This window comes from Myotis nattereri (assembly GCF_964212035.1).
Source record: "Myotis nattereri genome assembly, chromosome: 11".
In the NCBI taxonomy this organism is placed as follows: domain Eukaryota; kingdom Metazoa; phylum Chordata; class Mammalia; order Chiroptera; family Vespertilionidae; genus Myotis; species Myotis nattereri.
Genome location: NC_138086.1, coordinates 36,533,295 through 36,561,197, shown reverse-complemented (window position 1 = coordinate 36,561,197; position 27,903 = coordinate 36,533,295). Strand labels below are relative to the sequence as shown.

General features: G+C 52.3%; 1 protein-coding gene across 1 annotated transcript; it reads left to right on the top strand.

Annotated features, from left to right (window-relative positions):
- Positions 1 to 559: 559 nt before the first annotated feature.
- Positions 560 to 27,903, top strand: ZNF282 (zinc finger protein 282). Its single transcript, XM_081102729.1, has 8 exons — positions 560 to 826; positions 3,392 to 3,811; positions 10,298 to 10,424; positions 10,889 to 11,008; positions 18,345 to 18,461; positions 20,144 to 20,257; positions 22,356 to 22,469; positions 24,823 to 27,903. Exons 1-8 carry the CDS (start codon positions 662 to 664, stop codon positions 25,584 to 25,586), a joined length of 1,941 nt encoding a protein of 646 aa, XP_080958855.1. The 5' UTR covers positions 560 to 661; the 3' UTR covers positions 25,587 to 27,903.

Sequence of the window (27,903 nt, the reverse complement as noted above, 5' to 3'; positions counted from 1 at the left end):
GGCCTATATGCTTGCATATAAGTCCTTTGGTTGATCAAAGTAACTTTGACCTGCATTTAAAGATTTTGGAAGAGGCTGCTATTAAAACGCAGTGCACCTTTCCTGGTAGGAAGAGTTCAGCCCTCCTCTGACACATTAGCCCGATCACTTCTCCATCATCCATACCAGTGCAAAGGCCTGGAATTGGTCCAGGTAAATTTGGATTGGGAAGGAGAGTGGGGAGATGAAGCCTGCAAAGGAGAGAGGGAAGGGAGAAAGGCCAAAGGAAGAGTCTGGAGACACAATTATTCTTGCAAAATTCCCCAAAGGGTCATTCACCGTGTCCCTTGGGATGCCCAGTCCATCTGCAGAATTAGCAGAAATCAGTGCCCTGCATTGTTTGGGACGTTAGCGCAGGCCACCCCAGACTGAAGGGCACTGGGGAGCATAGCCGCCCAGGGGCCGCTTTCGGGGGGCCGTGGCCCGTCAGTCCCGCAGGCCGGCAGGGACTCGGAAGCCATTGGCTGGCGCGCTGGCGGGGCGGGGCGCGGAGCGCCGCCAGAGGGGACTGTTTGCTCCTACGGGCTGTAGATGGAGCTGTCCGGCGCCGGCGAGGGGGAAGGCGCCTGCGGAACGTTCTTCTTCTCCCTGGCCGGCCCGAGCGGGGAACAGCACTCCCAGGATGCAGTTTGTGTCAACACGGCCTCAGCCTCAGCAGCTGGGCATTCAGGGCCTGGGGCTGGACAGCGGGAGCTGGAGCTGGGCCCAGGCTCTGCCCCCGGAGGAGGTCTGCCACCAGGATCCGGCGCTGCGCGGGGAAATGGCCGAGGGAATGCCGCCCATGCAGGTGGGTGCAGCCCCAGCCCAACGCCATGGCCGCGCCGCCTGGCCGTGGGGGCGGGGCTGCGAGCACCGGGGGGCCCGGGCGCGGAAGCGGGGCCCCGGGCGGGTCGGGCGCGGGCGGGCTCCGGTGGCGGGCGGGCCCCGAGGCAGGCCCGGCCCCGATCCCGGTACCCTGGCCGGCCGGGGCCGCGCCGCAGAGCTGCAGGCCCCCGAGGCCGCGTGCCGCCGGGCCCAGTGCCGGCGCCGGGAGGAGGCTCCGCGGGGCCCAAGGGCCCGGAGCGCGTGGTCCGGGGACCCGCACCCGGCCCGGCTCCCCTCTGCGGGGGCCGGAGGGTCTGCTGGTAGCGCCTGGGCCGCCTCCGCAGGGTTACGCTGTAGCCACCGGGACGAAAAGCTGTTTTAAACCTATGACCGTCTTCCACCAAGTGTAACGAGTCATTCACTTTTCCCTGCACCGGGCGTGACGGGGCCATGGAGAGGTGACTTTGCCTTCCCTCCTGCGGTTGGCAAACTTGGCTGCATATTCTAATCACCTGAGCAACTCTCAGACTCCTGCCGCCCAGGCCTCATCCCAGACCAGTTAAATCGCGTCCGTGGGGTGGCGAGCAGGCGCCCTTCTTTTCCGAAAGCCCCGCGGGGACCTCAGCAGGCGGGCGAGGCTGGGGGCCAGTGCGCCGGGCTTGTGTGCACGGGCCAGAGGCCCGCGGGAGAGCCTGGGAGCAGGCCTGGGGCGCCCAGAGCCCCCCAGCTGATGGCCTGGTTCTCTCAGCGGCTCTGACCGGTCAGCCGGGTGCTGTGTCTGATCATTCTTCAGTTTTAGGTCTCCAAACCGCGGAAAAGTTAGCTGGGCCTGGTGACTTCCCCGACTTCCACGGTTAGCCCTTGTTGCCTTCTGTGGGCCAGGCAGGAAGGAAGCCTAAATGAGCCCGTGTGCAGAGCTCGGATGGAAATACCACTGTCTCTTAGCCGGGTCTGGGGCCCAGAGGCCTGGTCCCCTTCCTCCTGTGCCAGTGATTTCCCGGAAGCTGTGGGGTGTTCCTCTGTGGCCGTCACAGCTGCTCCAAGCTAGAGAGGGCAGTTGGCATGCCTGCCCCAGGCCTGCCCAGGTCACCTCTAAGCAACAGGTCTCCACTGTGCCCAGCCTGAGGCCACTTCAGCAGCAGCAGCAGCAGCAAGAACAGAAGATGACACCTCTTCCTGTCCCTGGTGGCAAGGAGAGGCCGCTATTAGACCCGCTGTTGCCCAGTAACTGCTGGGTGCTGGTCCGGTGTGGGGCCAGTTCCCAGGTCCCCTGTGAATGGTCACCAACCTCACTTGGTCATAGGATCCATTCAGCTCTCAGCCTGCACCCATGGGGTACCCCTCCCCCGGAGGCAGGGAGGGGGCTGAGAGGTCTTCTCTTCCTCTTAGGGATGTCTCCTCCTCCCCTCCTCAGAGAGTGACATTTTTTTGGCAAACCTGTTCTCATTTTGGAAGGAATCTGAACCAGTAGTTATATATGGAAAAAAGGCTGCTCGTCTGCTCTCTCGCTTGGGCTGCTTGGTGTCCCCCCTGGTGCGACTCTGCTGGGACGGTGTCAGCACCACTGACCTGAACTGTGTTTCGTTACCTGCAGCCGCACCTAGAGTCGCTCGCTCCAGGTGGCGATGAAACCAGGTGCTGTAGAAGGACCGGCTGCCTGTCTTCAAAGCGGAGATCATCATAGTGGCCCTAACCTGCTTAGAGTTTGCTGGGAAGGTTAGAGTCAGGTGACTTACAGCAGTGGTTCTCAACCTTGGCTGCACATTAGAATCACCTGGGAAGCTTTTTAAAATCCCGATTTCTGGGCCTCATCCTCCGGAAATTCGGTTTCTTTGTTATGGGGTGGGGCCACAACATTAGTAACAAAGAAACAGAATTTCCGGAGGATGAGGCCCAGAAATTGGGATTTTAAAAAGATTCCCAGGTGATTCTAATGTGCAGCCAAGGTTGAGAACCACTGACTTACATGAAAATTCTCACCTTGAAACAGAAAACATGAGGCCACCCTAAACAGTGCATCATGCCTGGCTGGTGTCGCTCAGTGATTGAGTGACAACCTATGAACCAGAAGGTCACGGTTCTATTCCTGGTCAGGGCACATGCCCGGGTTGCTGGCTCGATCCCCAGTGGGGAGCGTGCAGGAGGCAGGCAACAAATACGTAATTTTCTCTCATCACTGAGGTTTCTGTCTCTCTCTCCCTCTCCCTTCCTCTCTGAAATTAATAAAAAAAGAAGAAAAGAGTTCTTCATTAAGTCTAGCCCTTGAGGAAAGTAGCTGTTCTGTTCAAAGGAAGTCATATGTGACATTTTAGGCCAAAGCTCAAAATGGGTGAACTAGTGACCGGATTGACTGGTTGGAAATGGGAAGGTTGGGTGGGTGGCTGCTCGAGCTGTTGCTGGGGACATTCATGCACACCATAGCCTGAGAGGCAGGGGCTTGGCAGAGGAATGGGAATCTGTGGCATTTGATTTCGTTGGGCTCTTAGGCCACTCTCCCCCGCCACACAGCGTCTCATCCCAGGTTGTCATTTTCTCCCTCTGCACCCAGGCTCAAGAATGGGACATGGATGCCCGGCGACCTATGCCTTTTCAGTTCCCGCCCTTCCCAGACAGGGCACCCGTCTTCCCTGACCGTGTGATGAGAGAGCCCCAGTTGCCCACGGCCGAGATCTCCCTCTGGACCGTGGTGGCCGCCATTCAAGCTGTGGAGAGGAAGGTGGATGCCCAGGCCAGCCAGCTGCTAAATCTGGAGGGACGGACGGGGACAGCCGAGAAGAAGCTGGCCGACTGCGAGAAGACGGCCGTGGAGTTCGGGAACCACATGGAGAGCAAGTGGGCCGTGCTGGGGACCCTGCTGCAGGAGTACGGGCTGCTGCAGAGGCGGCTGGAGAACATGGAGAACCTGCTGAGGAACAGGAACTTCTGGGTCCTGCGGCTGCCCCCCGGCAGCAAGGGGGAGGTCCCCAAGGTATGTGGTGGAACGTTCTCCCTCCAGGAGGTAGCCTCCTCCCAGTCCCCACAGAGTCTGCATGCTTCTGTCCTTGACCTTTCCCCTCCCTGAGATGTCTGGGTGTCTGCAAATTCCTGAAGCTTTCATGCTTGGGTTTTCCACTTGGCACCGAGTGACCATTTGTCGTTGGTTATCTTTGTGTATGCTTTTCGTCTGAACGTGGCTAGAGACAGACCCAAACCACGCTGATTGGAATCCCTTGAAAGTCATAACCACTACCCTCCGGTGTCCCCTCTCACAGTTCCTATTCCATTCGCAGGGAATTCATGCTCCGGTTCCCATTCGAATCGTGGCTCATCAACACCTCACTTTCTGTCCATGGCCCTGGTTTCTAGTCCACTGAAAAACTGGAGTCACTCACAGGTGACGTCCACGTGCAGCCACGGCATTCATCCGTCCGTCCGCCTTGTGCACTCTGCCTGTTCTGTTCCCATGGGCTCCCTGTCCCCTGTCACTTACTCCGGGAAGTCACTCCAGCATGTCCCCCTTTTCTTCTGGGACTGGCCAGCTGTGCCATCGAAAATCCCCCTGGCCCCTGCATTTCCCTCCAGTTAGTGCCTAGATTCTCAGCTCTGCTGTAGAGCAGAATTCCTTCGACTGGTCTGTATGTCTCCAGTTCTTGCTTCTCCACTTTCTTTCCCTCCCTTTTTAACCTTTGTATTGTAGAAAATTAAGTCGCTAGAAGAGTATAATGAAACCTCGCAAACCCATCATCCAGTTTCAATAATGATCAACTCTTGGCCAATCCTGTTTCATCTAAATCCCTACCCATCGCCTTCTCCCATTTGATTTTGAAGCAAATCTCAGACATTAATTATTGTGTTTATAAATATTTCTCTATGTAGCTCTAAAAGGTAAAGACTCCTTTTAAAAATGAATAATCTCAATATTATTACCACCACAGCAAATGCTTCACCCTCCTCAAATATCCAATTGGTGTTCACGTTTCCGGTTCTTTAAAAAATGTTGTAATCCCCCCACCCCCCATTTGTTTGTTGGTCTGTTCATTGTGATTGCTTTGTCTCCTAAGTCTTTTTTGAATCTGTAGGTTCCTCTTCCATCTCCTTCACTTTTTCTTGCAATTTCTCTGTGGAAGAAACTGGGCCATCCATCCTGTCAAGTTTCTCACTGGATTCTGCTGCTGCATCCTCCGTGGTCTCATTTAATGTGTTCATTGGATCATGTTCCCTGGCACCCACCCCATCAGGCTCTGCTACCACCTTTCCATCCTCCTGGTCTTGCCAGAGCCCTCATGCCCTTCATAGTGTTAAAGCCAGTGGCCGGTTCTCAGCCTTCCTCCTCCTGGCCCGTCGCAGCATCTCCTGGAGGTGACCTCTCCCTCCCTGAGACACCTTTCCTGTGGCTTCCAGGCCACATCTCGGGGTTCTTTTCCCACCTCACTAGCTGCTCCTCTCTTCCTCCCTGGTTTCACCTCCTTTCCCAACTTCTTATGTTTGGAGTGGGCAGGGTTCTGTCTGACCTTCAGCTCATTTTCTACACTCCCTCCCTCACGATTTCATCCAGTTTCAGGGTTTTAAACCCAATCTGTGTGCTGTCAGCTCCCGAACATTGTCATTTCTTCCTGCTCTTTACCTTGCCCACACTTCCTTGAATGCGATTCACATTCAGCATCTCCCTGGGGGTGTCGGTAAATATCTTAGGTTTAACATGACCTACCTGATCTGACGCTCTCTCTGCCTGACACCTATTCTGCCCAAAGTTGTCCTCATCTCTGGGGAAGACAACTACATCCTTCCACTTGCTCAAGACAGAAGCGTTGGGGTCACACTCCTTCCTCTTTCTCACACCACCTTCCAGTATTTAGTAAATACCATCTGATTTTTCTTCAAAATAACATCCATAGTCTGACCATTCCTGCAACCTCCACCACTCCCACCACCCTCATCTCTCATCTGGTTTTTGCCATGGCCGCGTGCCTGCGCTCCTTGTCTCTGTCCTTGTCCCCCAGCCCACATGACCTGTCCTCAGCAGAGCAGCCAGAGTGGTCCTTTTCAAATATCAGGCAGTCATATTACCCTCTGCTTAAGACCCTCACCTGGCTTCCCGTCTGATTCAGCGTTAAGCCCCTGGTTTGCCAATGGCTGTCTCTCTCTGACCACCTTTCTGACCTTATCTCCACTCCACCCCTTTGCCCACCTCTTCCTGGCACAGTGGCCGTTTACCATTCTGCCATCACACTGTCCATCCCCCTGAGGGACTTCCCTCCACTGAAAAGTTCCTTCCTTCCCTGTCACTTCCGCCAAGGTCTGCTCAGTATCACTGGATCATGTGCCCTTCTGTGGCCCAGGGAGCCACGCCTCCCCAACCCCAGCACGCTCTTTTCTCTGCCTGCTCTCATGTTCTCCGAGCACTTACGCCACCAGGCATCTTAAATATTGACTCCTGTTTTTATCTTCTTGGTCGGTTCTCTCTGACCACAATGTCAGGTCTGCTTGTTTCACTGTTGTGTCTCTGTGCCTAGTCGGTCGGTATGCAAAAAAATCCTTACTGAGTGACTCCAGCCGGAGAGCTCACACTCCCATGTACGGGACCGGGTCTTCTATGTCTGTATCTGCAGAGGCAACGCCCAGTGATTTCGCCAGAGGAGCTGTTAGACACAGGTTAACTGAGCCCTCATAGAACCTAGTTGGAGTAGTGGCCTGGTTCTCCCTAAGGCCGTCCCTGCCACCGCAGTCCACGAAACTGGTTTTCAGTATGGCTTCTACAGTGCCTGCCCAGCACAACCAGCACCTCTCACGGTGCTTTATGGTTGACCTCGGTGCTCTGTCCTTACGTGGCTTTGTGGTGTGTTCTGTGCGTTGGATCAGTATTAGGACCCCGGAGTTGACGTGTGCCATCACAGAATGATGGAATGGTGTGGGGTCTGCAATCAGAGGACTAGGGTTTGGATCTCAGCTTCATATGTACTGGTTTCCTTACCATTGGTCGAGTAGGTGTTTTGCTATTGCTGAGCATCCTCGATCCTTCCTTTGAGAGAAGTGAAGTTTAAATGAATACTAGTCTGGGAAATTTCCAGCTGGTCTCTGAGCTTGTGCTCTCTTCTGGAAAACGAAGGTGATAACATGCTTAGTGCATGGAGTTGTGAGGATTTGTTGGTTTTGCTGATGGGACAACACTATGTATTAGTTATCTATTACTGTGTAAAAAGTTACCCCCAAATGTAGCAGCCTAAAAAAATCTTGCCCCTTTTGTGGGGTAGGAATCCAGGAGCAGCTTAGCTGAGTGGTTCTGGCTCAGAGTCTCATGAAGCTATTGACTGAAGGCCTGACTGAGGTGGGAGGGTCTGCCTCCAATATCACTCACTCATTTGGCTGTTGACAGGAAGCCTGGGTTCCTCCCCTTCTGGGCTTCCCCACAGAGCTGCTTGGGCATCCTCCTGACATGGCAGCTGACTTCACTCAGAGTGAGTGAGTCAAGAGAGAGACTAGAATGGAAGCTGCAGTGTCTCTTATGACCTAGTCTCGGAAATCATACGCTATCACTTTTTCATTTATTTCTTAGAAGACAGTCACTAAATCCTGCCCACACTCAAGGGGGAGAGAAGTAGGCTCTGCTTTTTTTAAGGGACTGTCAAAAAATATATGGACATATTTGAAACCCCCACAACCATAAAAAGCACTATGAGAATATAAGTTCATATTGCTAGCAATTATTGTAATTCATTGTGGACTCTTGGCTTTGCTGGTTGCATCCTGTTTGTCAGATTCAAGGAAGGCTGTTGGCTCACAGATCCTTTATGCCTCTTAGATTCTGTTTTGTCTGTTCATTGGTTTGCGGATAATTTGTGGGTGCTTTTTATCTATCTAGCTCAGCCATGGGCACACTACGGCCCGCGGGCTGGATCCGGCCCGTTTGAAATGAATAAAATTAAAAAAAAAAAAAAAAGACCGTACCCTTTTATGTAATGATGTTTACTTTGAATTTATATTAGTTCACACAAACACTCCATCCATGCTTTTGTTCCGGCCTTCTGGTCCAGTTTAAGAACCCATTGTGGCCCTTGAGTCAAAAAGTTTGCCCACCCCTGAGCTAGACTGTAGGCTCGGGCCATGTCTCAGACTTCTGTTGTATCCTGACATAGTGAAGTTTTCAAAAGTGACTGTGAGAATTTCCAGCTGTGAGAATATGGTTCTAGGATGTTGACAGTCCACAGAAATGGTGAAGTGAGACAGAGGAGATGGAATGTCAAAAAAATAATGAACTTGATTTTGGATACGTTTAGTTTGAGGTATTTAAAAGATGATTAAATGGAGCCACTCAGAAGAGTGTCGAAATGTGAAGTATGAAGGGAGCAACGAAAATTGAAGGGTGTCGTCTACAAAGAGGTAACCGTTGAAGTTGTGAAAAGAATGAAATTGCCAAGGGAAGAGTGAAGAAACAGGGAAGGGCAAGGGCAGGACCTTGGGTCTTGGGGGAGGAAAAGGAAGCTGTAAAGAAGACATGAGCCACGAGGGCAGGAGGCAGCATCGTTGTGGAAACCAAGCAGGAGAAAAATTACACCAAGGTGGTGGGACCTTTAAAAGGGTGCAGGTTGCCGGAACCGGTTTGGCTCAGTGGATAGAGCGTCGGCCTGGGGACTGAAAGGTCCCAGGTTCGATTCCGGTCAAGGGCATGTACCTGGGTTGCAGGCACATCCCCAGTAGGAGATGTGCAGGAGGCAGCTGATCGATGTTTCTCTCTCATCGATGTTTCTAACTCTCTATCTCTCTCCCTTCCTCTCTGTAAAAAAATCAATAAAATATATTTTTTTTAAAAAAAAAAAAGGGTGCAGGTTAACAGCAGGAGACCACCGATGGCCCCCAGGGTGGGCTCCAGAGTGGGGGTTAATAGAGACACATTAAGAGGTTCAAGGGTGTGTGAGTTGTGAAGAAGAGAGCACAGACTGTGTCTTATATGTTTCAGGTGAAAGGAGAATGTAGAGTTGGTTGCGGTAGCAGAGTTGAGTGGGGTTCTTCTTGGGTTGGATGACCCTGGAGGGAAAGCCAGTGGAGGGGGGACTGAATGGCCATTTGGGTTAGGTTTCCCAGGCAGGAGGGAGAGGAGAAATGAAGGGCACATGAGGAGGGGTTTGGCTTGGCAAGAAAGAGAAGGGCAAGGAAAAGGGAGCTTGCCAACAGCTCCCCGAGATCAAGGAGAGACTGGGGAACGTGGGGTAGAGTTTGAAAGAAGCCTCTCAGGGAGCAGCCTGAGGCAAGGGATATGAATGCACTGGGCGTCACCGCAGAATGTTGTGATTTTTATCAGCAGCAGGGAAGCAAAATGAAGAAAGTGGTCTGCATTGGCTGTTCCAAACTGGGGACTCACCCAAGTCTCTTGAGGGTCCAGGGAGTCTGTTTCTCAAGATGGCTGGTGAGCTGTGATCAGCATGTAGGTGTGTGCATCGTGCCTGTGCAGGAGGCCCTTAGGGCTGTGAGCACTGGTGCACAGGCTGGCATTCCTAATTAATGGGAGGACATTGCCCACCCACCACACTGTGCACCAGTGAGTGGAAACCTGAGGGCTGTCTCTCATTTGCACACAGGTGGCTCTGTATGTGCAGGTAGGAGACTGGTGGACTAGGCTTAGAGCCTGGGGGAGATCTGAGGGGTTGAATTTCAGAGAGAGGGTGAAAGGCTGGTCCATTAGGGATGTGAAAGTGGTGGGAGGTAAGGCTCTGTGGTCAGAGAAGGGAAGTTCTGTTATTAAAATCATGGAAGTGAAACCATTTTGAACGATTCAGTCCCAGGTGAGGCCATGCTGGTGAGTGACAGACAAGTATCCTTGTCAAACTGAAATAACAGCTTAGATAACAGATTAGACTGCCTGGGATAACGAGGGACTGACAGTAGATGGTGGGTGACTCAGGCTACAGTGGAACTTCCTGGTATTGGCAACCGCAATTCAGCACATTCAGCAAATGTCTTGATTTCAAACTTTGTGCTTCTAGCTTGGGACATAGCTGTGAACAAAGCAGGTGGCGATCCTGGGCTTCCTCGCATGCCTTTAGCTATTACATGGGTAGTGACCAAAAATGTCACTGTGTGCCCAGAGGTGACCTGACCAGAAATACAGGTTTTATAACAGGGTTTTACTGTGTTTGGCTCACCGATACCCACTCAGAACTGACCACACCCCATCTCCCTGAGCGCCAAAAGCAGCACAGTGACTCCTCCAGCTCTGCCTTCATGAACCCAGTAACCTAAAAGTGAAATTACAGAGGGTACGGTAAATGCTTAAAAAAAGAAAAAGAAGCCAGTGTTGACCATCATTGTTCTGGAAGCAAAGGTAGGAACAGAATGGACTGATCCCATTGAAATGGAGCAGGCTGGGTTAGGAGGACGAGGAGCCCTGGAGAGCAAAGGCCGGGCTCCAGGGTCACATGGGCCCCAAGGTCTGAGAAGGGGAGGCAAGGGGAGGTGCAGACTAAAACTCTTGTTGGCCCAGGTTCCGGTGACTTTTGTCGACATTGCTGTGTACTTCTCTGAGGACGAGTGGAAGAACTTGGATGGATGGCAGAAGGAGCTTTACAACAACCTTGTGAAGGAGAACTACAAAACCCTCATGTCCCTGGGTGAGCACCCCTCCCGCCTGCGTGGCCACGGTCCTACCGAGGGGCATGACGTGCTTTCAGCCCATGTTCACACTACCTGGCCAGGCTGTTTCTATAATGCACAGGAGATAGAATGGTTCCTAATCGGATGAGAATGAAAAATCCAGGAACAGGGCTGATCATAGAATCGAATGCCACCACTCTTTTGGGATACGGTCGGAAGGGCTACATCCCAGCAGCCTGGATAAGCCACAGTTGGCCTGCTGTTGGCTTTCCGAGACTAGCTATTTCCACACCAGAAATTGGGGTATCTATGGACTCGTTTTCAGGTTCCTCCTAAGAGATTGATTACCTGACGTGCTCACATAACGGCTACCACCAACAGGGGCACTCAGCAGGGGGGAGGGGAGAGTTCTGCCAACGCCCTGGATCATAACCCCTTGCTCAGCTTCACTCAGTCTTTCCTTCCTTCCAACTCATTCCAGACGCAGAGGGTCCTGGGCCCAAGCCAGAGGCCCCATCCCAAGCTGAGCCCAGGGAAGAGCCTTGCGTGTGGGAGCAGCGTAACCCAGAAGAGAGAGAAATCCTGATGGATCCTGACACAGGTGATGGCAGCTAGAAAAGAAACCCCAGGCCCAGGATAGGGCAGGAGACAAGCCCTGCCCCTACCCCGACCCCCCCCACCCCCGCCTCGCCTCAGTTCAACAGGGGCTTCTTTTTTAAAATTTATTTTTAGAGAGAGGGGGAGAAAGAGAGAAACATCAATGAGAGAGAAGCACATCAATCGGCTGCCTCCTGCACACCCCCTACTGGGGATCGAGCCCACAACCCAGGCACGTGCCCTGACCAGGAATGAGCTGGTGATCTTTGGATGCCTGGGTCCACGCTCAGCCACTGAACTTCTGGCCCGGCAGCAGGGGCTTCTTTTGAGTTGTTTGTGGGGCCAGTTCTGCCACCGTTGAAATTCAGTGGCCACTCACAGGAAGAGATTTCAGGGCCTGAAAGCCCACCAGGGTGCTGGGATAGAGCCGTGCGGCTCTGGACGCCCAGGCAAGCTGGGGAGAGAGAAGGGGACCAGGCAGGCTTGCAGCATCCCAGGCCTGACTGTGACCTGCAGTGAGAGGCCTGAGACCTGGGGGCAGCCCCATGGGAGGGTGGAAAGGGAGTGTGCATGGACGGGCAGTTTTGCTGGGGGCCTGCTGCTTCTTGCCCATGTGTCATCTCCAGTATCGTCATCCATTCTCACACAGACCCCCACATCACAGGCGGACTTCTTACCCCTAAGGCTGTTTCCTCACTCAAGAAGGAAACCCAGCTCCTGCAGCATCACCCCTGGTCAGCTTTCACTGGGGTGGGAGGTGCTAGGCTTCCCGCTCCACTGTGCCCTGCAGGTCCCTTCTCGGGGCTGCAGCTCTCCTAAGCCGTGTTGGACCAGGTGAAATCTGTGCTCTAACTGCATTCTCTGCCTTAGCATATCACTCACCTGTCCGTGCCTGTGTTTGGCATTTTTATTGTAAGCATCTTTGCTGCAAGCATTTTTGCCACATATGTTTTGCCACACAATTGGCCATAGGCAATTTCACCACAAAAGATCAAATAACCGGCTGACATTTTGGTTTATGTTTGACAGGCTTCACGTATTTAAGCTGATTGTCAGTTTGGTTTCATCTGCATTGACAAGGTTCTCACAGTGTTCGTGTTATTAAATCTTTTTTTTTGGGGGGGGGGGGAATATTCATTTACATTTCACTTATTTACGCATTCATTGATTGATTCTTGTATGTGCCCTGACTGGGGATTGAACCCGCAACCTTGGTGGGTCAGGGTGATGCGCTAATCAACTGAACTACCCTAGGCCAGGGCCTCTTCATTTATTTTTTTCTACATTTTTTGCCTTCTTTGGGTTAACTGGTCAATTTTTATGATTCCATAGCTCTTGTATTGAATTATTATTTATATATATATTTACAATTTTTCAGTGTTTACCAGAGAGTTTTTCCTTCTTCTTAAAGCATTTTTTATTTTCAATTATAGTTAACATACAATATTAGTTTCACATGTACACCTCAGTAATTAGACATCATGTAACTTACTAAGTGATCATGCCGACAAACCTCGAACCCGCATGACACCATACATGATTATTAGAATTTTATTTTTATTTTTTTAATCCTCACCCAAGGATATTTTTTCCATTGCTTTTTAGAGAGAGTGGGTCAGAGGGAAGAAGGTGGGGCCGGAGGTGTGTGTGTGTGGAGGGTGGAGAGAGAGAGAGAGAGAGATGTACATCTATCTGTTGCCTCCCACACGAGCCCCAACCAGGGCAGGGATTGAACCTGCAATCTAGGAATGTGCCTTTGACATGGAATCAAACCTGTAATCCTTAGTGGTGCAGGCTGATGCTCTGCTGAGCTACACTGGCCAGGGCTAGAATATTATTGACTATACTAGAGGCCCGTTGCAGGAAGATTCCTGCAAGAATAGGGCTTCCTGCGGCTGGAGCGAAGCAGGGAAAGGAGTGAAACCCACTGAGGCGGGCTTCGCTCCCACTCCGAGCCGCTGTGGTGGGTTTCCCCTCCCGCTCCCAGCTGCTCCTGCTGGGTTTCCCCTCCCGCTCCCAACCACTCCTGCTGGGTTTCCCCTCCCGCTCCCAGCCGCTGTGGTGGGTTTCCCCTCCCGCTCCCAGCTGCTGTGGTGGGTTTCCCCTCCTGCTCTCAGCTGCTGTGGTGGGTTTCCCCTCCCGCTCCCAGCCACTCCTGCTGGGTTTCCCCTCCCGCTCCCAGCCGCTGTGGTGGGTTTCCCCTCCCGCTCCCAGCCGCTGTGGTGGGTTTCCCCTCCCGCTCTCAGCTGCTGTGGTGGGTTTCCCCTCCTGCTCTCAGCCGCTGTGGTGGGTTTCCCCTCCCGCTCTCAGCTGCTGCGGCTGGGTTTCCCCTCCTGCTCCCAGCCGCACCTGTTGGGTATCCCCTCCCACTCTCAGCCGCTGTGGTGGGTTTCCCCTCCCGCTCTCAGCTGCTGCGGCTGGGTTTCCCCTCCTGCTCTCAGCCGCTGTGGTGGGTTTCCCCTCCCGCTCTCAGCTGCTGCGGCTGGGTTTCCCCTCCTGCTCCCAGCCGCACCTGTTGGGTATCCCCTCCCACTCTCAGCCGCTGTGGTGGGTTTCCCCTCCCGCTCCCAGCCACTCCTGCTGGGTTTCCCCTCCCGCTCTCAGCCGCTATGGTGGGTTTCCCCTCCCGCTCCCAGCCGCTCCTGCTGGGTTTCCCCTCCCGCTCCCAGGCACTATGGTGGGTTTCCCCTCCCTCTCCCAGGCGCTCCTGCTGGGTTTCCCCTCCTGCTCCCAGCCACTCATGCTGGGTTTCCCCTCCCTCTCCCAGGTGCTCCTGCTGGGTTTCCCCTCCCGCTCCCAGCGCTCCTGCTGGGTTTCCCCTCTCGCTCCCAGCCGCTCCTGCTGGGTTTCCCCTCCCACTCTCAGCCGCTGTGGTGGGTTTCCCCTCCCGCTCCCAGCCGATGAGGCGGGCTTCGCTCCTGCTCCCAGCTGGCGTGGCTGGGTTTCCCCTCCCGCCTCCTGCCTCTGCAGCGTTGGCTCCGTTCCTGTCTCCGCCGCCTCTACTTTGCTCTCTTCGGTAGCGCTTTGCTTCCACGTTGTCTTCAGTCCTCGGTCCCAGCAGGTATATGCAAATTAACCACCACCTTGGTTGGGTTAATTTGCCTATAGCCTCTCTGATTGGCTGGTGGGTGTGGCTTAAGGCATAGCAAAAGTATGGTCAATTTGCATGTTTGTCTTTTATTAGTGTAGATTCCCTATGTTGTATTTTAAATCCCACGACTGTTTTGTAAGTACTGCCTTATACTCCTTTTTTTTACTTTCTTTTTTCTTGTTTTAAATTAAATCTTTATTGTTCAGATTATTACAGTTGTTCCTCTTTTTTCCCCCCCATAGCTCCCCTCCACCCCGTTCCCACCCCACCCTCTGCCCTCACCCCACCACCACTGTCCTCATCCATAGGTGCACGATTTTTGTCCCGTCTCTTCCTGCATCCCCCAAACCCCTTTCCCCCAAGAGAATAGTCAGTTCACTCCCTTTCTATGCCCCTGATTCTATTATATTCACCAGTTTATTATGTTCATCAGATTATTTATTCACTTAATTTTTAGATTCACTTGTTGATAGAAGTGTATTTATTGTTCATTATTTTTATCTTTACCTTTTTCTTCTTCTTCCTCTTCTTAAAGCAGGGGTCCTCAAACTACGGCCCGCGGGCCACATGCAAATACAAATATTGTATTTGTTCCCTTTTTTTTTTTTTTACTTCAAAATAAGATATGTGCAGTGTGCATAGTAATTTGTTCATAGTTTTTTTTTTAAACTATAGTCCGGCCCTTCAACAGTCTGAAGGACAGTGAGCTGGCCCCCTGTTTAAAAAGTTAGAGGACCCCTGTCTTAAAGGATACCTTTCAGCATTTCATATAATACTGGTTTGGTGGTGATGAACTCCTTTAGCTTTTTCTTATCTGTGAAGCTCTTTATCTGACCTTCAATTCTGAATGATAGCTTTGCTGGGTAAAGTAATCTTGGTTGTAGGTTCTTGCTATTCATCACTTTGAATATTTCTTGCCACTCCCTTCTGGCCTGCATAGTTTCTGTTGAGAAATCAGCTGACAGTCATATGGGTATTCCCTTGTAGGTAACTGATTGTTTTTCTCTTGCTGCTTTTAAGATTCTCTCTTTGTCTTTTGCTCTTGGCATTTTAATTATGATGTGTCTTGGTGTGGTCCTCTTTGGATTCCTTTTGTTTGGGGTTCTCTGTGCTTCCTGGACTTGTAAGTCTATTTCTTTCACCAGGTAGGGGAAGTTTTCTCTCATTATTTCTTCAAATAGGTTTTCAATATCTTGCTCTCTCTCTTCTTCTGGCACCCCCATAATTTGGATGTTGGTACGCTTGAAGTTTTCCCAGAGGCTCCTTACACTATCTTCATATTTTTGGATTCTTTTTTCTTTTTGTTTTTCCGGTTGGGTGATTTTTGCTTCTTCGTATTTCAAATCTTTGACTTGATTCTTGCGATCCTCTAGTCTGCTGTTAGAACTCTGTATAATATCCTTTATTTCAGTCAGTGTATGCTTAATTTCTAGTTGGTCCTTTTTTATAACCTCGAGTGTCTCCCTAGATTTCTTGAGGGTCTCACTAAATTGATCGGCGGTTTCTAGAAAATTCTTGAAAAACCTTAAAAGTGTGGTTTTGAACTCTATATCCAGTAGTTTGCTTTCCTCTGTTTCTGTCATTTGTGTCCTGTTTTTTTTTTGTCTCCGCATTTTTAATGCTTCCCTGTGTTGATAGAGTGGCTTTGTGTGCTAGGTGTCCTGGAGGGCCCAGTGGCTCAGCCTCCCCAATTACCTGAGTTAGACACTCTTGGTCCACCCCTTTGTGGGCTTTGTGCACAGTCTTATTGTAGTTAAACCTTGATTGTTGCAGGTATCACTTGGAGGAATTGACCTCCAGGCCAATTGGCTGTGAGAATCAGCTGTGTCTACTGTGGGAGAACTTCTGTGCTGGAAACACCCCTCTGGGGCAAGACTTGCTTCAGTGGGGCTTTGGTGCTCACTGAGTCTGCCCCCTGAGTGTCTCCCTTATGGATCTGAGGAGTTGTAATCTGGATGGTCCCACTCTGACCACTGGGTACACTGGCTCTTGAATCTCTAAGGAGGTGCTGATTTTTTTTTTTTTTTAATATATTTTATTGATTTTTTTACAGAGAGGAAGGGAGAGAGATAGAGAGTTAGAAACATCGATGGGAGAGAAACATCAATCAGCCGCCTCCTGCACATCTCCTACTGGGGATGTGCCTGCAACCCAGGTACATGCCCTTGACCGGAATCGAACCTGGGACCTGTCAGTCCGCAGGCCGACGCTCTATCCACTGAGCCAAACCGGTTTCGGCGGGAGGAGGTGCTGATTTAGCCTCTTCCTGAGGCTACCCAGCAGGAGCTATGGAGAGATCTGCAGATTCCTCTTCTTTGTTTGGGTTTTGGAGGTGCCCAGATAAGGCCCAGCTGTGAAGCAATGCAAGCTGCTGTGGGGCCTTGGGCCTTCTTTTGGAAGTTCTGGGTCTCTTTGACCCAGCTGCAGGTTGTTAGGTAATTTTCAGATTGCAAAGGGCCAGGCCTTTCATATGCAAAAGCCTCTGTGCACAGCTTGGGTGGGGCGGGGTCTCAGGGAATCAACAGGGCGGAGCAAACAGCTATGGCTGCTCCTCAGTCCTACCCTAAGAGGCCCCGGGTCTCAGTGTCCCAGTAATCGCTATAAGCACCTCTGAGAAAAAGCTGCCCTCGAGTTCTGCCCGTTGCGCGACAGTCCAGTTTCTCCCGTATGAGTCTGGGTCCCCAGAGACTCGCCTGGAACTGGAGTTCAGAGCACTCGGGAGCTTGAGACTCCCTCCCGATCGAAAAAGACAGCCGCATCCTCAGTTGCCAGCCCTTTCCACATGCGCCTCCGTACCTCTGCACTTTACTTCCGCACCTCCTCTGAGTCTCAGTGTGCTTTTGTCTTTCCTTCTAGTTGTAGAATTTCTACTCAGCCAGCCTTCCTGTGGTTCTGGATGATGTCCGTTTTGTCTTTTAGTTGTATTTTGAAGTAGTTGTGCGAGGCAGCAATTTCCGGTGTTTACCTATGCCGCCATCTTGGTTTCTCTCCTGCCTTGTACTTCTTAATCCCTTCACCTTTTTCAACTACCCTTCCAACCCATTCTCCCTCTGGCAACTATCAAATTGTTCTCTGTATCTATGAGTCTGTTTCTGTTTGTTTATTTTGGGGATTTTTTATTTGCTTAGATTTTCATGTTTTATTGCATCCTTTTTATGTCTCTCTCTTGTATTTTCTTATTTTTATCTATTATGGCCGAAACTGCCATATGGCCTGTTAGTTGTGCAGTGAAAATGCTTGTGGCAAAGATGCTTAGGCTGGAATACCTAGAACCTACAACCGTCTGAGGTCGGCGGCCGAGGCAGCCTTTCACAGTGACAGCACTGAGTTATGGCCCATCAATGTGCCTGTAGGGCAGGGACCACTGTGTCCGTTTTATGGGTGGTATGAGCAGGCAGAGCCAGAGAAGTCAAGTGATTCATCTACTGGGCTGGGGCAGAGTTCAGACCAGGACCACATGTTCCGATTGCTCCTCTAATCTCTTTATTGCTGCCTGAGCTGTCTCCTGCCGGGGCTGGTACGTCAAGCCATAGGACAACGCAGGAGGAAAATGCCTTCTTGTCAGATGTCAGGGTCTTGTCCTGTCTGTTATGTGTAAGGATGCCATGCTGTGCATTATGGGGGGTTGGGTTGCAGCTCTTTGCCTAGTCTAAGTTCTTGCTAATTATATGCCTGTGTGAGAGGGTGCATTGGAGTATGAGTGTGTATATTTGGCCACCTCTTTCTGACTCGGGTGACAAACAGGACCAATGAACTCCTCCTACACGAAGGTCAGACTAATCCTGATTAGCACCCAGCCCGGCGTGGGGCTGTTTCTAGAACTCTCTCCTGGCCTTTCACACCACATTTTGTTGCTTGGCCCCGTCGTTCTCAACCTTCTGGCCCTTTAAATACAGTTCCTCATGTTGTGACCCAACCATAAAATTATTTTCGTTGCTACTTCATAACTGTAATGTTGCTACTGTTATGAATCCTAATGTAAATATCTGATATGCAGGATGGTCTTAGGCGACCCCTGTGAAAGGGTCGTTCGACTGCCAAAGGGGTCGCGACCCACAGGTTGAGAACCACTGCTTGGCCTAACCGCTGAATGTCTCTGCTCCTAGGACTTCTGCTCATTGGGGTTCCCCATAGTTGCCTGCAGGATCCCGAGACTCCCTGTGCTCGCCCCTGCTCCTGACCCCAAGAGCACATCCAGATGACAGTCATTCAGAAAAAAGACACTAAATGATATGATTTTATGTCCCAGGAGCGGAGCCTCTGGTGCCTGCACAAGACGCATCTCAGGTGAAGCGTGAGGAAGCCCTGTGTGTCCGGGGTCAGCGGGGCCTGGAGGAAAGAGCTATCCCCACGGAGTCCATTACCGGTGAGTGAGCCCAGTAGCCGCCCACACCAGGGAGGAAGAGGAAAGGTTCAGCAGGGTCTGCAGGTCCCAGCATTGTCTACCTGAGCTGGAAATTGAAGAGCTGTATGTCCAGGATGGATGGAGAGACAGGGTTTCCCCTGGGGCACAGACGGGGCACACAGCATGATGATTTGCCAGCACATCTGGGCTTAGTTTGGTTTTCTGTCCTTTGTAATATGTTTTTAACTATTCCTTTTGACAAGCGAGGTTAGGGCAGCACTTTATGAGGCTGTGTGGATGGGGGAATGTGTCGGTCCGTAAGACCTGCTCCTGACCAGGAAGAGTGTTCACTGTTTCATACAGATATTCATGGGCTGTGGCCTCCAGGCACCAGCTCGGTTGCAGTCCTGTGGGGTAGTCTGGGGAGTTCCTCTTAGATGGCATTGCAGCTGAACTCTGTGTGAGAACTCTGTTAGAGCACATGTGTGTTGAAGTTCTCCAGAGAACCTATAGGGGTGTGTGTGTGGGGGGGGGGGGTGTGGGGGGGGGAGTGTGTGTGGGGGGGGAGTGTGGGTGTGTGTGTGTTGGTGTGTGTGGGGGTGTGGCTGTAGAGAGAAAGAGAACAGATTGATTGATTGATTGATTGATTGATTTGAAGGCATGGCTTCTGTGACTGTAGAGTCTAGCACATCCAGAATCTGCAGGGTAGGCTATCAGGCTGGAGACCTGGTCTGCTGGCCACAGTTCCTCTTCCCCGGGGGAGGCCAGCATTTTCGTTAAGGCCTTCAACTGATTGGATGAGGCCCACCCACATTATGGAGGGTAATCTGCTTTACTCAAAGTCTACTGAGTTCAGTGTTAATCTCATCTTTAAAAAATACCTTCACGGCAACCTCTAGAATGTTTGGCCAAATATCTGGACATTGTTTATTACTTCCCTGTTCCCAGAAGGTCCTGGGAGCAAGAAGTAAGAAACATTCAGAGGTTAGGCCAAGCAACAGAATGTGGTGTGAAAGGCCAGGAATCATAAAATGAGGCATCACCCAATATGTTAGCATACGGCAGCTCTCCTAATCCACAGATTGGAGCTCACAAACTTCATCCCCTTTGTCAGAGCCTCCCATCCATAAGCAAGTGACAAAGGCTGAGTGGAGAAAAGCCCTGTCACGCAGTCCTCCACGACACTGCAGCATTGCTATCTTCAGAGAGATCTTTCAGAGATGAGAGGGCAGTGAAGGGTAAATGAGGTGTGATGGCCTCTGAAGAAGAAAGGAGATGTAGAATACATCTTAGAAATAGCCCACTAAAATGTTTGAGATAAAAGGCTTCCGAGAAGGTATGATTTTTCCTGGAAAATCCCCACATGAGGAATAGCTGCTTCTATGGTGGTGCTCAGTACTTAGTTCATAGTACTCAGTACCTGAGCATGAATCTCCTCTAAGGAGTTAAGTTCCCAAGCACAGAAGGACTTACTCTTGAAGTCACTGTTACATCATTCCCCAATAGAATCCACTTATTTGCAGCAAAAGCTCCAGTATTTGAGGCCAAGCTGACTTAAACCTCTAATTAATTATCATAAGTTAGTTACACCCAATTTGTAGGAAAAAGACACAACTGCATGTAGTAAGAGATTTACTCAAAGCAAAGACTTGTGGGCATTTTTGTGTCCCCTGACACCTTTGCTGGTCTGTTCCCACTTGCAGACTCGCCAGCCTCTGCCCAGGACCTCCTGTCCCGGATCAAACAGGAGGAGAACCCGTGCGTGTGGGATCAGCAGGACTTGGCAGAGAGAGATATTCCAACGGACCCCAATTCAGGTGAGCATGGTGCTCTGGAATACTGGGAGGACAAGGCTGCTGAGTTTTTTGTTATTATTGACTAGAGGCCCGGTGCACAAAATTTGTGCACTGGGGAGGGGATTTTCCTCAACCTGGATTGTGAGAGGGTGCAGGCCAAGCCGAGGGACCCCACTGGTGCTCGATCGAGGCCTGGGAGGATCGAGGCCTGGGAGGAACACGGGAGGTTGGCCAGCCGGGGAGGGACTGCAAGAGAGCTCCAGGGCATGTCCTACCCATCTCGCTCAGTCCCAATCTGCTGTACCCCAGCAGCAAGCTAACCTACCAGTCAGAAGTCTGCCCCTAGTGGTCAGTGCACATCATAGCCACTGGCTGACCATTTGACTGTCTGCCCCCTGGTGGTCAGTGCACATCATAGCGAGCGGTTGAGTAGCCTTAGCATATCATTAGCATATTATGCTTTGATTAGTTGAACAGATGACTAGATGACTGGCCACTTAGCATATTAGGCTTTTATTATATAGCATTTTACAGAGTGAGAGTGAGATGAAAACATCAATGATAAGACAGAATCATGGGCCCTGACCGGTTTGGCTCGGTGGATAGGGCGTTGGCCTGCGGACTCAAGGGTCCCGGGTTCGATTCCGGTCAGGGGCATGTACCTTGGTTGTGGGTACATCCCCAGTTGGGGGTGTGCAGGAGGCAGTTGATTGATGTTTCTCTCTCATCGATGTTTCTAACTCTCCTCTCCCTTCCTCTTTGTAAAAAATCAATAAAATATATATTAAAAAATAAAAAGACAGAATCATCGATCAGCTGCCTCCTGCATGCTCCCTACTGGGGATCGAGCTGCAACTCAGGCATGTGCTCTGACCCAGGAATCGAGCTGTGACCTCCTGGTTCATAGGTTACTCAACCACTGAGCCACTCCAGCTGGGCTGCAACTTTGTACAGAGTTTAGAAAGTGGAAAGTGTTTTTCTAGAGGAGTCATTAATTGACAATTTACTGTGTTAATGTAACTAATACTAAAATTACTTCAGCACCGATTTTTAAACAATAAATATAACCGAAAAGGCTTTTAAAAGTTGTGTATATGTCTGTAAATGTATAGTTACACTTTCTGGAATTTTTCTTGAGTGAATACTAGTTAGATGTCTCCCAGGAAAACTTCTAGGGAGGGTCTAGGCATAAAGGAAAACATAAAATAATGATTGGGACGCCCTACCTGCCTTGGGCGTGTGTGTGTGTGTGTGTGTGTGTGTGTGTGTGTTGACATGTGCTTGCAGACCTGGAGAACTCCAGTGTCATCTCATTTGGTAATTATGACCCCAAAGTTTGACCCTGCCCCTGCATACCAGGAAGAGAAGACCAACTCTACAGCTTTACAATGGGGAGGTTGAGAGGCTCCAGGGCAGAAGGGAAAGCCAAGCCTTCCTGATAGAGTGCAGTTCTTTTTTTTTCTTTTTCTTTTTTTAATATATTTTATTGATTTTTTACAGAGAGGAAGGGAGAGAGATAGAGAGTTAGAAACATCGATGAGAGAGAAACATCGATCAGCTGCCTCCTGCACACTTCCCACTGGGGATGTGCCCGCAATCCAGGTACATGCCCTTGACCGGAATCGAACCCGGGACCCTTGAGTCTGCAGGCCGACGCTCTATCCACTGAGCCAAACCGGTTTCGGCAAGAGTGCAGTTCTTATGACGACCTTTGCTCACGGCTTCCCCCATCGCTGATCTTTAAGTTCCACCTCTCATCCCTCTGTCTTGTGGGCCTTCAGAGACCAGGCTGCCCTCTGGCTTGTCCTGGACCTACAGGCTGTTCTGGGGCTCAGTGGGCATAGTCAGGAGACCTGGGTTCTAATCCTGGCTCTGCCGCCACACACACTTTGGGACAAGCCTCCTCCTCCCTGACCACCGGGAAATGTAGTGAGCACAGTGATATCCCGTTTGTGAAGGCATGAGGGGGGAGGACTGCCAGTAAATGAAACTGATACCAAAACCGCCACTTGCCCCGAGAGCTGGAGCTGCAGCCTTTGCATGTGATGGTTTTCGAGCCTTTGATGGGATGCTCAGCAGAAATGAACAGATGCTAAGACTGCCTTCTTTCCACGAACAGAGTCTCTGATCTCAGCACATGACATTTTGTCATGGATCAAGCAGGAGGAGCAGCCGTACCCGTGGGGCCCTCGCGACTCAATGGAAGGAGAGCTGGGATTAGACTCTGGCCCCAGTAAGTGCTGCGTGCGGCGCCCCCGGGGCCCCTGGGTGTTTGTCCAGAGGGATGGCTGCTCCCTCAGCCTACCCCCTGATAAGGCGATGCTCTGTTGGGGCAGGCAGCCTTCCGTCAGTCTGTGCCAGAGGCAGTCCCCTTTCCTTTTGCAGGCTGGGAGGCATGTTCGTTTCCTAGGGCTGTCTTCAAGGCCCACACACTGGGTGGCTTTAAAAAACAGAAATGTGTTGTCTCACAGGTCAGGAGGCCAGGAGTCTGAAGTCAAGTGTTGGGCAGGGCCACACCCTCTCTGAAAGCTTAGGGAATCCTCCCTTGCCTTTCCCAGCTTCTTGTGTTTGGCAATCTTTGGTGTTGCTGGGCTTGTGAGTGTGTCACCCTAGTCTTCTGTCTTCACATGGCATCTGTGTGTTCACCAGGTTCATAAGGACACAGTCATATTGGATCAGGGGCACCCTCCTCCAGTGGGACCTCATCTTAACTAATTCCATTTGCAAGGACCCTATGTCCAAATAAGGTTGAATTCTGAGGTCCTGGGCGTTCAGATTTTTATAGTTTTTGGTGTGGGAGAGGGGAGGGAGGTATAATTTAGCCCATAACAGTAGGGAAAGGAGAGTGGGCTGGGACAGAGCTGACAGGAGTTGATGGCTCACGTCTAGACAGCACTGGCCGGAGCCAGCCCTGAGCTGGCACCCCCGTGTCACTGGTGAAGATCCTGAAGCTCGAGTAGAGAGAGGGGATTCCCCCCACCACCATCACCACCAACAGGTTTCTGACCAAACGTCTCACTCAGTTTGGGTCTCCTGGGCATTTTTTGAAGCTCCACGTATTAACCAGTGACCTTAGGCATATGTTCATGGGGATTTAACACTCTTAGCATCAGGGTAGCGTTCCTGGCCAGACCCAGTACCGTCACCTCTTCTGGTTGATGGGAATGTTGAATCCATATTCCTGACACCCTCTAAGAGCTTAAAATCCATGTAAGAGCCGAGGACACAAGTCATTCCTGACCTGAAGGGCCATTTCAAACCCAGGTCAGCACATCCCACTCTCTGTGAGACAAACTTAATTCAGAGTGGAGGCCCTTCTGACACATGAGTGACTTCTCCAGCCCTCCTCAGCTGCTTGAGGCCGGACGCAGCAGTGGGTTCCGGTTGCAGGCAGAACAGAGGACAGAGGGTGAGGGGGTTTCACCGTGAGTGACCGCAGCGCTGACCACAGAGCTAAGCTGGGTCAGGAAGGGAGAACAAAGGAGACAAAAGCAGCCCGGTGCTCACACTGCGTTTGCGGAATGGTCAGAGTAGCATTAGGGCTGTTTTGGGTTGGGTTTCTAGGGAAACAGTCCCTGAGATGGAGGTTTAGTGTAAGTGGTGTCCTCAGGGTCCTCTGGGAAACGCCCGTGAAAGAATGGGGGGAGCAGGTTGGAGTAGAAGGAGCAGCGAGGCCGCAGGCATTGTCCTGGACGTGCTGACTGAGGCCTGAGCATTACCTCTGCTCTGGCCACTGTCCTTTGGAGAGGGCTCTTTGTTGTTTGCTGGTCAGTTGTGATTGGCATAGAGAGAACAGGCTGGGCCCAGTCTGTTTAGGGGTGACATAGAAGGAGAATGGGCTTCAGATACTGACGAGCATGGGGGTAGGAGTGTGGCAGATGTGGCCTGAAAAGTCGCCTCCAGGGAGCAGATGGGTCCTGGGCAGAGGAGAGAAAGGGATGCCCACAAGAGGTGGGGGACAGGGTGCAAGCTTCACCTTTATTCTTCTTCCATGGACTGCCCCTGAGTGGGGGAGGGGGACCTCCAGGGGAAAGGATTGCCAGCTGGGGGTTGGGGAGGTGATGGAGGGTAGAGAGATGAAAAGACTCCAGTTTGCAGAGGGAGTAGTTCCTTAGGCGGAATCCTGGGTCAAAGGTCACTGCTCTGATGCTCAGCCTGGACTTTGTGCCTCACCGTACAGGAAAACTGGGAACTTGTCCTTGAGACATGGGGGTGCAACGAAAAAGGCATCATTGCAGGAGCAGGAACAGGCTTCCTGGGGAGGCGGGCTGGGCAGCCACTTCCACATTGGGGTACGGGGCCCCAGGCACACGTGGTCAGGGTCCAGGTGGGGTCAGGCCTCAGGATGGGACTCACACACCCACCCAGCTGACCAGGCTGCTGTACAAGTCGGAAGGCAGCTTGCCTGGTAGAAAGATGACTCACCTGGGAGGGTAGGTATGGTCCCAGCTCCCCACAGCCCATTCCTGTTGGCCTCTAGACAAGCTTTTCAACTTGAATACGTTAAGCACCTGGACCCCTCGCAGGGACAGTGTGGGGTCCTGGTCAGAGCACTGTCGGTGTCATTTCTGTCTCTTCCTCCCCAGGTGACAACCTGCTGCTGGTGAAGAACCCGGCCCCGGCCCAGCCGCCCCAGCCCGCTCAGCCCAGCCTGCCCCCACCTCCGGTGGCCGAGAATGCCGGCGGCCCCCTGAGCCGGGGCGCGGCCGGGCTGCTGGATGACAGCTTCCCAGCACTGGCTGGGGAGCGGGGCCCGGCTGGCGGGGCGCAGGCTGGCAGCGGCGGGGGCGCAGGCGGGGGACCCGGGGGCGGTGGGGGCTGCGGCAGCTGCTGCCCGGGGGGCGGGCTCCGGCGGGGCCTCCTGCAGGGCGCGCGCAGCAAGCCCTACTCGTGCCCCGAGTGCGGCAAGAGCTTCGGGGTGCGCAAGAGCCTCATCATCCACCACCGCAGCCACACCAAGGAGCGGCCCTACGAGTGCGCCGAGTGCGAGAAGAGCTTCAACTGCCACTCGGGCCTCATCCGGCACCAGATGACGCACCGCGGCGAGCGGCCCTACAAGTGCTCCGAGTGTGAGAAGACCTACAGCCGCAAGGAGCACCTGCAGAACCACCAGCGGCTGCACACGGGCGAGCGGCCCTTCCAGTGCGCGCTGTGCGGCAAGAGCTTCATCCGCAAGCAGAACCTGCTCAAGCACCAGCGCATCCACACGGGCGAGCGGCCCTACACGTGCGGCGAGTGCGGCAAGAGTTTCCGCTACAAGGAGTCGCTCAAGGACCACCTGCGTGTGCACAGCGGGGGCCCTGGCCTGGGCGCCCCGCGGCCCCTGCAGGCGCCGCCTGACCGAGACTAGGGCTGGGCTGGGGGAGGGAGGGCCAGCGGCAGGCGCAGGGGTGCGGAGGGCCTGGGGGCGGCCTGACGACCCTCGATCCTGCTGTGGCTCCCAGTGCGCCTTCCCTCCCTCCACCTGCCACCCGCTGGAAATCGGGAACAGGAATTACACTCTAAACAGGGTCCCCAAGAGTTGGACAGGGGTCCCCTAGACCTGTCCAGCCTGAATGGACGGCCCAGCTCATCTCCTAGGTGGATCAAGGGGCCGGCTGAGCGGCTTCCCGCAGGGAAGGTGCGGGAGGGACAGTGAGGAGGCCAGAGGCTTCCCGCACGCCCGCAGACACCCGGAGTGCCCATTTGGCCATTGGGGTCACAGATTGTGATCAAGGGAAGCAGCCAGGGAGTCTCGGAAGCCCGAGATCAGGAAATCAGGTCCCAAGGCCGAGACGCTGCAAGAGGAAGCAAAGGTGTGAGCTGAGGGATGTGCTAAGGGATGCCACCTCCATGACGACAACACTGCCTCGCGTTTGAATAGCGCTTTATACTTTTTTAAACGTGTTTTCTATCCGTTATCTATTTTCACCCTTAGCCTATCCCTCTGTGGTAGGTGGGGGTAGGGTTTGCCTGACTCGGTAACCAAGGAAAGGAGGTGCAGGCCAGATGGTTTAGCCCAGATTACAGAAGAGCGGCAGAGCTGGGACCAGGGCTCCTGACCCAGCGCAGTGTCCCCACCACACACACTGCCTACCTCCCGTGGTTGAGAGACAGACCTCTCTGGCCTTGCCTCTCCTGGTCTCTCCCTTGCCCCTGACCCACCAAAAGTAACCAGAAGCCACCGGGGACAATTCGTGGGGTTACTGGGAATAGGGAACAGATGGGCGACAGAATGCCTCAGGATGTGCTTCCGAAAGACTCTTCCTATGTGGGCACTTTTGGGGCCCAGAGCCCATCCCCCAGCCCGTCCCTCCCACCTCTAGTCCCTCAACCTGGTGCAACCCATCTTGTTACTACACAGTAGTGACCCGGCCCTCCAGAGGCAGCTGGTGCCCTGGGTCAGAGCTCACCCTGATGATTTATTCCAGTTTCCCCAGAGCCAAAGGGTGAGAGCAAGGCTCATGCTGCAGGGGCTGCCATCGAGGAAGTGAATCTCTTCCCAGGAGGGCCAGGCAGTGGGTGCTAGAGGCCGAGAGCCTCAGTCTCTCTCCTGCCCTGAGCCTCCCAACCGGTGCTATCTGTTAACTGACCATGCTCACGGACATGGACGTGGACACAGACCTCCTCTGCTCCAGACCCTGCAGGCGCCTCAGGAGGCGCCCAGAGGACTCCCTTGTGTTGGTGCAATGCTCCATGGTCCTGAGGGGCCACCGTCTCCATTTCTGCGTCTTGCATGGCCAGGCACTGGGGTGGGGTGGCATGCCCCAGGACCCTTGTTTGTGTTGAGAATGACTTTTCCTGCACCGCCCATCCACCCCACTTCTCTCCCATCCGGGAGCACAGTGGGCAGCCTGCACCTGGCACCACATTTGTGAGCGCTCTGCTTCCTCCCTCACCCGCACCGCTTGGCTTTCCTCAGACCCCTGTTTGCCATGCAAAGGGAATTCTTGAAATTAAATAAAAGGTGTCCAGATTGCAGACTGCATGTTCACAGGGAGGGTTCTGCATTGTGGCTTTGGACAGGAAAGCCTCCATGCGACTGGAACCCAACTAACTGGGATTTTTCTCCTTCATTCTTTTTGAAGGAGGCAAATCTTAAAACTAGTTGAGAAATTAAGCAAATTCAGTGGAGTTTTATTAGAGCAGAAGGGACCCTCTAAAACATTGTTTTTTTGTGGGGAGGGAGCAGTGTTCTGCTTTTCAAAGGCATATGCAGAAAATCAAGCTTTTCATAATCTAAATAATTGGAAATAAGACTTTTTTTTTGGCTGTTAAGAGTATAAAGATAGGGAGAGATCACTATTGAGTGATCAATATACTCGTGTATATTTTGCCCTCAAGGAGCTGATTCCCAAAGAGGTTTCGTGACTAAATTAGAGGGCAGAAAGTATCTGGTTCCTTCATCCTAGTCTGGTAGCTCCCAGGGCACCAAGAGCCCCTCAGCTAGGAGTCATCCCAGCCTCCAACGCTGGCCCCAGGAGAGTCCTATAGTGAGCCCTGCCCCTGCGCTATCCAAGGTGATGCCACTCAAGATGGACCTCTCCCAGGCAGCAAGGATCCCGAGTGGGGACCCTGCCATCCACTTTCTGAAGGGCCTGCTTTGGGTGGATTTTTATTCTCCATCTGATAGTGTGTTAATTAAAATTAACTTTTAATTTAAAAGCTAATGTGCACAGTAAAAATTC